This window comes from Primulina eburnea, chromosome 12 (genome assembly GCF_022965805.1).
Source record: "Primulina eburnea isolate SZY01 chromosome 12, ASM2296580v1, whole genome shotgun sequence".
NCBI classification, from domain to species: Eukaryota; Viridiplantae; Streptophyta; class Magnoliopsida; order Lamiales; family Gesneriaceae; genus Primulina; species Primulina eburnea.
In genome coordinates this window covers 18,004,763-18,016,464 of record NC_133112.1, presented here as the reverse complement: position 1 = coordinate 18,016,464, position 11,702 = coordinate 18,004,763, and the positions used below count along the sequence as shown (strand labels likewise).

General features: G+C 42.0%; 1 protein-coding gene across 1 annotated transcript; it reads right to left on the bottom strand.

The window, feature by feature from the left end:
* Positions 1–9,150: 9,150 nt before the first annotated feature.
* Positions 9,151–9,678, bottom strand: LOC140806707 (uncharacterized). The gene has a single exon (XM_073163251.1). The coding sequence runs from the start codon at positions 9,676–9,678 to the stop codon at positions 9,151–9,153; it is 528 nt and encodes a 175-aa protein (XP_073019352.1).
* Positions 9,679–11,702: the final 2,024 nt, after the last annotated feature.

The following is an 11,702-nucleotide window of genomic DNA, read 5'->3' as shown; positions in this document are numbered from 1 at the left end:
TTCAAGCATGTATGATCAGTGTGATATTCAGATATGAATATGATTATACTTTGTTTACATATTGATATTCATTGCATCTAAGATAGGAGAGTCTTTGACAGGCATTGTCAATTAGCTAGACGTTTCGGTGTATCTCAGCATAGGAGTAGGCATTACTCTTATTGCCGCCGTTGATACAGCTCAGACCGAAGTCTAGGAATGAGATGTACATTACCCCGATTGGAGGGTAGGTAGTGACGTTTCATTCACACCGGGATCCCTAGAGTTCTAGTCGAGTCGAGTCCAGACATGGTTTGATTCGCCTTGCATTGTCTATGCATATGATGTTATTTATGATAGCATGTTTCATGTTTAATTGTTTATATGCATGTATACATGTTTATATTGGGATTTGTTCTCACCGGAGTTTCCGGCTGTTGTTATGTCTGTAGGTGTGCATAACAACAGGTGGGGCAGGATCTGGGTCACGCAGAGGATGAGAGACGGACATAGCGTGGTGATCTCGGGCTTAGCAGAAGGACTAGTAGTTGTACTTTTATCATGTACTGTATGTAATTACTAGTTGTTAAATAAGAATGGAACAAGACATGTTTGTACCTTTCGTTCGTACATTATGTTTGTTAAATAAATAAAGACTTTATGTTTGTATTTATAAATTAGATTTATTATGAAAAGCGAAAAATTTGACCCACTTTTATATTAATGATCCATTGAATCCCAAAGAAAAAGTTAGAGCCCGGGTCCCCACAACAGGTGGTATCAGAGCAGTAGGTTCCTTTAGACTAAGATAGGATAGAATGAGCGGGGTAGATCGAGTCTTCTTCCTTGCTCTATGATGTGCTAGCATGTTTATTGCTTTTGTTATTACATGTTGTTTATTATCTGATTGATTTCAGCGTGTAATAACCTGAAAACCGATTCTAGATCAGATGTAACTGACTAGAGGAGGGCTGAGATAGTTGTATATCTTGTATTCTAATCAGTTGGATTATTAGATACATGCCTCCTAGAAGAGCAGCAGTACCTCTACGACCAGCAGCGCCAGAACAGGGGAGCACATCCGGAGATCCTATGGATGTTACAGCGACCCCTATGGAGACGTTGCTGAAGCGATTCCAATCCTTTCGACCTCCCACATTAAAAGGTACCGAGAATGCCATCGAGTGCGAAAGTTGGCTTGAGGACATTGAAATGTTATTCGAGTCTTTGGAGTATGGTGACGAGAAAAGAATAAAGCTTATTGGCCATCAACTCCAGGACATAGCCAAGAACTGGTGGTTGAACATTAGGAGAGCTTTAGAGCAGCGGGGTACCGAGATTACTTGTAAAGTATTCAAGACGGAGTTCTATTTACGGTTCTTTCCCATCTCCTACCGTAAAGACAAAGGTGCTGAATTTGCCAATCTGAGGCAAGGGCAACTGAACATCGAAGAGTACGTCGCTAAATTTTCTTCCTTGCTTCGTTTTGCACCCCATGTTTCAGGAAATGATGAGGCCATGGCAGATCAGTTTATAAATGGCCTGAATCCAGATATCTTTACGTTGGTCAATACTGGGAGACCCGATAATTTCTCAGAGGCATTGAATCGTGCCAAAGGAGCTGAAGCAGGATTGCTTAGGCAACGGAGTGCTCTGTATGTTGCACCGAGTCCGAGACCGCCACTACCTCCATCCCAAGTTCCTCCTCCTCGATTCGAAAGTGGTGGTAGCAGTAGTGGACGCAAAGATCAGTTGAAAGCGAAGGGCAAACAGTTTAAGAGGGCAGGGAGCAGTTCTTCGAGCTCCAGCGGGTCGAGACAGAGAGGTCTTGGCCAGGGTTTAGAGGCGATGAGTGGATATTGCAGTACGTGTGGAGGTAAGCATGCCACAGAACAGTGTCAGGGTGTAGTGGGCAGGTGTAACATATGCAAGCAACCGGGACATTATGCCAAGGTCTGTCCCCAGAGAAGTGGTGCATCGAGATTCCAGGCTGCAGGGTCGTCTGCCTCAGTGACTCAGCCCGAGAGGCAAGCTTCATCTGTTCACTCATTTCAGCCGCCACCTGCACAGATCCAGCCTCGAGCCAGAGGTGGCCAGACAGGGAGTCAGCCTCCGAGACAACAGGCTCAAGTGTTTGCCTTGACTGAAGAGCAAGCGCAGGATGCCCCAGATGATGTCATAGCAGGTAACTGTTCTCTTTGCGGTTATCCTGCTTATATATTGATAGATACGGGTTCATCACATACATTCATATCAGAACGATTTGCATTATTGCATTCTCTGCCTGTTGAGTCGTTACTAGATGTTGTGTCTATTAATTCTCCGTTGGGAAGTGGTTTGATAGCTGTGACCACAGTTAGACATTGCATCTTACGGTTCGAGGGTCATGAAATTGATCTAGATTGCATAGTACTCGGGTTAGATGATTTTGATTGTATTGTTGGAATTGACATGTTAACAAAGTACAGAGCCACCGTGGATTGTTTCCACAAGATTGTCAGATTCAGACCAGAAATGGCAGAGGAGTGGAAATTCTACGGAAAGGGTTCCAGATCTCGGATTCCCTTGATCTCGGCTTTGTCTATGAATAAGTTGTTACAGAAAGGAGCAGATGGGTTCCTTGTGTATGCTGTAGATGTACAGAAATCTAGCCCGACATTGGCAGATTTGCCAGTAGTACGAGAATTTGCAGATATCTTTCCAGATGAGATCCCAGGATTACCTCCGGTGCGAGAGGTAGATTTTAGCATTGATTTGATTCCAGGTACCACTCCTATTTCGAGAGCTCCGTATAGGATGGCACCGATAGAGTTGAAAGAATTAAATGCACAGTTGGAAGATCTTCTAGCCAAGGGATATATCAGACCTAGTGTATCTCCTTGGGGCGCTCCAGTGCTATTCGTGCGAAAGAAAGATGGATCGATGCGGTTGTGTATCGATTACAGGCAACTGAATAAGGCGACGATAAAGAATAAGTATCCTTTGCCTAGAATTGATGATTTATTTGACCAGTTGCAGGGATCCTCTGTTTATTCTAAGATTGACTTGCGATCCGGATATCACCAGCTTAGAGTTCGAGATGTAGATATACCGAAGACAGCATTTCGAACCAGGTACGGGCATTACGAATTTATTGTTATGCCTTTTGGTTTAACAAATGCTCCGGCGGTATTTATGGGCTTGATGAATCAAATCTTTCAGAGGTATTTGGATGATTTTGTTATTGTCTTTATCGACGATATTCTGGTGTATTCTAAGAACAGGGATGAGCATGCCGAACATCTCAGAATTGTGTTGCAGACACTGAGAAATGAGAAATTGTATGCAAAATTTTCAAAGTGTGAGTTTTGGTTGAATCGAGTTGTCTTTTTGGGACATATCATATCGGGAGATGGTATTTCTGTAGATCCAAGCAAAGTGGAAGCTGTGATTAGTTGGCCGAGACCAACTTCTGTACCTGAAATACGCAGTTTCATGGGTCTAGCAGGATACTATAGACGATTCATTCAAGATTTCTCTCGTATTGCGAAGCCAATTACACAATTGACACAGAAGAATGCCCCATTCCTATGGTCTGAGGAGTGTGAGTCTGGCTTTCTGGAATTGAAGAAGAGGCTGACCAGTGCACCTGTCTTGATGATTCCTTCAGGTACGGGTGATTTCGTTGTATATTGTGATGCCTCTCACAGAGGGTTGGGATGTGTTCTTATGCAGCGAGGTCATGTAGTCGCATATGCCTCGAGACAGTTGAAGACTCACGAGACTCGATACCCCATTCACGATCTTGAATTGGCGGCTATCGTATTTGCACTGAAGATCTGGCGTCATTATCTTTATGGCGAGAAATTCGAGATCTATTCAGACCATAAAAGCCTAAAGTACTTGTTTTCTCAGTCGGAGTTGAACATGAGGCAGCGTAGATGGCTTGATCTGCTAAAAGACTTTGATTGTGAGATTAAATACTATCTAGGGAAGTCAAATGCAGCAGCAGACGCCTTGAGTCGAAAGGTTTGTTCCTTATCCTTATCGACGATAGGTGTTACGAAGCTTGTTGAAAATTGCTGTTTCTCTGGACTAGAATTTGATACAGATAAGAAGCCACTACGACTCGCTACTATGCAAGCTGAGCCAGATCTGATCCGGAGGATCAAAGAAGCACAGAGAACAGATCAGAATGTGCAAAGATCGATTCAAATGGTCAGATCAGGACACTTGTCAGAATATCAGGTGCGTGAGCATGTTTTGTACGTCAATAACCGTCTTGTTGTGCCAGATGTTTCAGAATTGAGACATCAGATTATGTCTGAAGCGCATTGCAGTCGGTTCAGCATCCATCCTGGTGGCAGGAAGATGTATAATAATTTGAAGACACAGTTCTGGTGGAAGCAGATGAAGTCAGACATCGCCAAATATGTGTCTAAATGCTTAAATTGCCAACAGGTGAAGGCCGAGAGGAAGAAGCCCGGAGGGTTACTTCAGAGTTTGTCCATTCTTGAATGGAAATGGGATCACATTTCCATGGATTTCGTGACAAAATTACCCCGATCTTCCCGAGGCTGTGATGCGATTTGGGTCGTTATCGACAGATTGACCAAATCAGCTTGTTTCATCCCGTACAGAATGACTTACAGACACGATCAGATGGTGGAGATATATGTTCGAGAGGTAGTCAGATTACATGGTGTGCCGAAGTCTATCGTATCAGATCGTGATCCACGATTCACTTCACACTTCTGGCATAGTCTACAGCAGGCCTTAGGTACGACATTACACCTGAGTACTGCGTATCATCCTCAGACAGATGGACAGTCAGAGCGGACTATCCAGACGTTAGAGGATATGTTGAGAGCCGTAGTGCTAGATTTTGGCACTAGTTGGCAAGATTCCCTACCTCTTTGTGGATTCTCTTACAATAATAGCTATCAGACGAGCATTGAGATGGCACCGTTTGAAGCATTATATGGTAAGAAGTGCAGATCTCCGCTATACTAGGATGACATCTCCGAGGTACCAGAACTTGGGCCAGATATGATTCGTGATATGACAGAGCAAGTGAAAGTCATTCAGAAGAGGATGAAAACGGCACAAGACAGGCAAGCGAAATACGCCAACATCAGACGTAGACCGTTAGTATTTGAGCAAGGAGACAGGGTGTTTCTAAAGATTTCCCCCTTCAGAGGCGTTGTCAGATTTGGCAAGCGTGGAAAGTTGTCTCCTAGATACGTCGGTCCTTACGAGATTCTAGAGAAGATTGGCGATCGAGCATATCGACTGGCTCTTCCTCCTTCTCTATCTGGGATACATGATGTCTTTCATGTATCGATGTTGCGTAAATACATGCCTGATGTTTCTCATGTCATTCGTCCTGACGAAGCTGAGCATGATCAGACTTTAAGCTACGTTGAACAACCGATACAGATTCTTGATCGAAAAGAAAAGAAGCTCAGAACGAAGACTATTCCTCTAGTGAAAGTCCAATGGAGTCGTCACGGCACTGAAGAAGCGACATGGGAGACAGAAGACGACATGCGACAGAAACACCCCGAGTTATTCCAATAATGTAAGTATTAATCTAACTTTGATGTTATCACTTGTGATGCTTGCATTGATAGAATGATATTTGATTTCGAGGGCGAAATCATTTCTCAGAGGGGGAGAAATGTAAGGCTCGAGATTATTAGTTTTCATTGATGTATGACTCGGAGGATATGAGGATGCATGTCATAAGATGAAAGTACAAAATATTTCATGTGTGAGAGAGTGCACCCGTGGTCTGAAATTATGTATTTTGGCAAGGCAAGTTGAAGCTACACCGCACCCGCGGTACCACTAAGACCGCACCCGCGGTACATGGACAGTAGGTTGGCCAAAAAATCCCGTAGCTTTACCGCACCTGCGGTAGTATAAGACCGCACCCGGTACATACCCCGCGGTCTACGATTTTGGAAAAATTATAATTCTACCGAAAGCTTAGCGCACCCGCGCTCCTAATATCACCGCACCCGCGGTCATGCGTGTAATTCAAAGAATAAGACACTTGCCCTTAACCATGCAATATGATGTGTTGTCAACCTCTTCTTTCTTCATTTCCAGCAGCTGAAGACGAGGGAGAGAGTGGAGAGAAGCTTCATTCCTCAAGCTTTAAGGTTATGATTTTGTAAGATTTATGTATCCAAATTTAAATCCGATTTTAATTTTGAGTTCCTCTCATCATTAGCTTCACGATGATGTAAGTTTCATTCAATTCCTGCATAATTTGAGATATAGGTGTTGGAAAAACTTTAATACGCTCATAGATATGTGTTCTTACGATGATTATGAGTGTATATTCGAAACCGGGACGAAGAATTGATATCGAACTCAATTGTTATGAGTTTTAGCATTTATTGACATGAGATTATGCATATTCTGTGATCTTGTCATAGATATTATGATGATTATGAGTTTAGAATTGCACAATGTTGATATATGTTGAATTGGAGTAAACGGTAGTGGAGAAATCATGTCGTTATGCCGTCAGATTGTGCCAAGATTATGTATACAATTAGAGAGGTGTTGAATGGAGTTGGGAATTGATATTGTATGTCTTTACATTGCCATTTCAGATTGGAGTGACAGAGTTTATATCCCGACGTCGAGACTTTGATTTAATTCAACAAGAAAGGTATAAACTATGTTGTTTGGGAAGCCACAACTCAAATAAGATATTATTTGAGTTTCCCAAACCAAAATCACATACTAGTATTATTAGATATAATGTAACGTGTTTATAAATTGTGTATAGTTTTATATTCAATCTTTTAACATGTTTATGCTTTGATTTCAGAATTGTATTCAAGCATGTATGATCAGTGTGATATTCAGATATGAATATGATTATACTTTGTTTACATATTGATATTCATTGCATCTAAGATAGGAGAGTCTTTGACAGGCATTGTCAATTAGCTAGACGTTTCGGTGTATCTCAGCATAGGAGTAGGCATTACTCTTATTGCCGCCGTTGATACAGCTCAGACCGAAGTCTAGGAATGAGATGTACATTACCCCGATTGGAGGGTAGGTAGTGACGTTTCATTCACACCGGGATCCCTAGAGTTCTAGTCGAGTCGAGTCCAGACATGGTTTGATTCGCCTTGCATTGTCTATGCATATGATGTTATTTATGATAGCATGTTTCATGTTTAATTGTTTATATGCATGTATACATGTTTATATTGGGATTTGTTCTCACCGGAGTTTCCGGCTATTGTTATGTCTGTATGTGTGCATAACAACAGGTGGGGCAGGATCTGGGTCACGCAGAGGATGAGAGACGGACATAGCGTGGTGATCTCGGGCTTAGCAGAAGGACTAGTAGTTGTACTTTTATCATGTACTGTATGTAATTACTAGTTGTTAAATAAGAATGGAACAAGACATGTTTGTACCTTTCGTTCGTACATTATGTTTGTTAAATAAATAAAGACTTTATGTTTGTATTTATACATTAGATTTATTATGAAAAGCGAAAAATTTGACCCACTTTTATATTAATGATCCATTGAATCCCAAAGAAAAAGTTAGAGCCCGGGTCCCCACATCATCAATGAAAAAAATAACAAACTCATCTAGATACTTCTGAAAAACACGGTTCATCAATCCCATAAACACCACTGGTGCATTCGTTAAACCAAAAGACATGACAATAAACTCATAATGTCCATACCTGGTTCGGAATGTTGTCTTTCATATATCAACATCTTGTACTCGTAGTTGGTGATATCCGGATCTCAAATCAATCTTTGAATAGACGGAGGATCCCTGCAACTGATCAAATAAATCATCGATGCGAGGCAATGGATATTTATTCTTCACCGTCGCTTTGTTCAGTTGCCGGTAGTCAATGCACAATCTCATCGAACCGTCTTTCTTCCGTACAAATAGTACTGGTTCACCCCAAGGAGATACACTCGGTCTGATGTAACCCTTGGCCAACAGATCTTCAAGCTGTGCTTTCAATTCTTTTAATTCAACAGGCGCCATTCTATACGGAGCTCGAGATATGGGAGCTGTACCTGGTATAAGATCGATGCTGAAATCTACCCTCGGACTAGAGGTAACCCTGGAATCTCCTCTGGGAATACATCCGCAAATTCACAAACCAATGGCAAATCTGCCAATGTCGAGCTCGGCTTCAGTAAATCTATTGAATAAATAAGGAACCCTTCTGCTCCTTGTTGCAACAATCTCCTCATAGTCACAGCAGATACTAAGGGAATCCGAGATCTGGAACCCTTCCCATAGAATTTCCACTCCTCTGCCATTTCAGGTCTGAATTTGACGATCTTGTGGAAACAGTCTAAGGTGGCTATGTACTTGGTTAGCATATCAATCCCAACAATACAATCAAAATCAGCCAATCCAAGAACAATGCAATCTAAGTCAATCTCATGACCCTCAAATTGTAATATGCAATTTCTAACTGTAGTCACAGATACAAGACCACTTCGCAACGGAGAAGAAATAGATACCACAGTCGACAATGACTCAACAGGTAATGAATGCAATAATGCAAAACGTTCAGAGATTAATGTGTGCAATGCACCGGTGTCTATCAACACATATGCAGGATAACCGCAAAGAAAACAGTTACCTGCAATAACGTCATCTGGCGCATCCTGGGCTTGCTCCTCGGTCAGTGTAAACACTCTAGCCTGCTGTCTAGGAGGTTGACTCACAGTCTGGCTACCTCTTGATCTCTGTTGGGACTGTGCAGAGGGTGGCTGGAATGAATGTACGGACGTCTGTCTCTCAATCTGAGGCACTGATGCTGATGACCCGTCACTCTGGGATCGTTGTAAACCTCTCTGGGGACAAACTCTGGCGAAGTTCCCCTGTTGTTTACATATATTACATCTGTCCATCACCCCCTGACATTGTTCCGTGGCATGCCTACCTCCACAAGAACTGCAATATACACCTGTGTACTCGGTACTATGGCCAGGACCTCTCTATCGTGACCCGCTGGAGCTCGACGAACTGCTCCCTGATCTTTTGAACTGTTTTCCCTTCGCTTTTAACTGATCTTTTCTTCCACTGCTGCTACCACCGCTCTCAAATCGAGGAGGGGGTTGAGCTGAAGGTAATGGCGGTCTAGGAGTCGGCGCAACATAAGGAATGCTTTGTTTCCTAAGTAATCCTAGCTTCCGCTCCCTTGGCACGATTCAACGCATCAGTAAAGTTGTTGGGCCTTCCGGTATTTACCAAAGTAAAGATTTCTGGATTCAGGCCATTTATAAACTGATCCGCAACGGCCTCTTCATTCTCGGCAACATGAGGGGTGAATCTGAGCAATGACGAAAACTTGGCAACATATTCCTCGATGTTCAGTTGTCCCTGCCTCAAATTGGCGAACTCGGCACCCTTGTCCTTTCGGTATGACACCGGGAAGAATCGCTGATAGAACTCAGTCTTGAACACTTTCCAGGTAATCTGTGTGCCACGGTGCTCCAATGCTCTCTTCATAGTGATCCACCAACTCTTTTCTACGTCTTGCAATTGGTGCCCCACTAATTTCACTCGTCGATCATCAGTGTACTCAAAGGATTCGAATAGCATCTCGATATCCTCTAGCCAAGTCTCACATTCGACTGCATTTTCTGTGCCTTTCAGCGTCGGTGGTCGGAAATACTGAAACCGTTTAAGCAAAGTCTCCATCGGTGTAGCAGTCACATCCATCGGATCACTGGATGTACTGCCCTGTTCTGGTGCCCGACCTGCTGCTGGTTACAGTACTCGTCGAGGCGGCATATCTGAATATCAAACAGATTAATACATAATCTATACAATCTGTCTCAACCCTCCTCTGATCATATACCTCTGATACAGAATCGGTTCTGATTCAGTCTTTACGAGTACATGCTGTAAGTCAATTCAGATAACAATAAAACATGTAATAGGGAAAGCAATAAATCATGCTAGCACATCATAAAGCAAGGAAGATGACTCGATCTATCCCGCTCATTCTAGTCTATCTCAGTCTACAGAACCTACTGCTCTGATACCACCTGTTGTGGGGACCCGGGCTCTAACTCAATTCTTTACGGGATTAAACTGATCGTTGTTAGAAAACGTGGGTCAAAATTTTTTTTTTCTTTTAACATTAAATCAAATGTATATTGAGCAAGCATAATAACTTTCTTTATTTAATTACAACAAACATAAATACATGGTTTGGTCTAATACATCCATACAAACTAAAGTTCCATACCATACCATCTACAAATCATAAGTAGTACAAGTCTAGTACAATAACTACTAACAGTCCTTTGCGCCCGAAGTCACCACTCTATCTCGATCTTATCTCGGTCGTGACCCTGATCCTGCCCCACCTGTTGTTATGCACACATACAGACATAACAACAGCCGGAAACTCCGGTGAGAACAAATCCCAGTATAAAACATGTATACATGCATATCATGCAAGAGAATATAAATCATGATACATGACTATACCAATTAAAACATGAACATAATATCATGCATGAACTCAATAACAACATGTTCCACAATCTACGAAACATAAGCAATATAAACATGTACTCTCATACAATTCATGTCTTGACTCGATTCAATTCTAACTCTAGGGATCCCGGTATGAATAAGACGTCACTGTCTGTCACCTACCCTCCCAATCGGGGTAACGGTACGTCTTATTCCTAGACTTCGGTCATGTCTGTATCGAGTGTCTACACACGGAGTTGAACTGCCCCAATGCGACGATACTACCGAACTTCTAGTTTGACAAATCTGTCAATGACTCCTATCTCAAGGCTTGACTATAATTCTATAAACAAGGAATAAATATTCAAAATATAAACATAATCTAGTATGTGATTTTGATGGGAAACTCAAATTAAATCTCATTTGAGTTGGGTCTCCCCAATCAAACATGAATTATACCTTTCTTGTTGAACCGTTATTGATGTCGAGGTCTCGAAGTCGAATTGATGTACAATGAATCTGAAATGGTAATGTTCAATATATGTACCAAATCAATCACCAACTCAATTCAATACATATACTATCAATAATCAATCTCGGTATAAATTTTAACGGCATAACGGCATGATTTCTTCGATACCCATCACTCAACAACAATCAGTATATCATCCACAAGTAATAACATCAATACAACAATCATAATCTTCCAAAATCTTTATTATCTCAACTCATACAAGCTGGAATTTCATAAAAATCGTATACGGTATCATTCTTCGTCCCGGTTACGAATATATGGTCTTCATACTCACAAGAACATATCCTAGAGCTCAAATCGTAATTCTCCCAACACATATATTTCAAAACATGCTGAAACATACAAATACTTACATCCTTTCGTAGCCAATAGCAAGAAGAGTACGAAACCGAAGTCGGATCGAAATTTGAATGGTTGGATTCTTCACAATCTAATTTCTAATATTAAATGGAGTGAGGAGTTTCTTCTGTATTTTCCCTTCTCTCGGTGGTCTCTGATGCATGAAGAATGAAGATTTTGTACATTATATAGGTCCAAGCCATGTGTCAACTTAATGTGCTTGCTGGACTTCTCGCGCATATGCGCGTCCTCAACTCGCGCATATGCGCGAGACATAATGTCTCGACATCAACACTTCGCGCATATGCGCGCATCATCTCGCGCATATGCTCGAAGCCCTCTGGACCCTTCGCGCATGTGCGCC

Bases quoted from the DNA above. Each gene is read 5' to 3' on its own strand.
- LOC140806707 (XM_073163251.1), bottom strand. From the start codon at position 9,678: ATGGAGACTTTGCTTAAACGGTTTCAGTATTTCCGACCACCGACGCTG.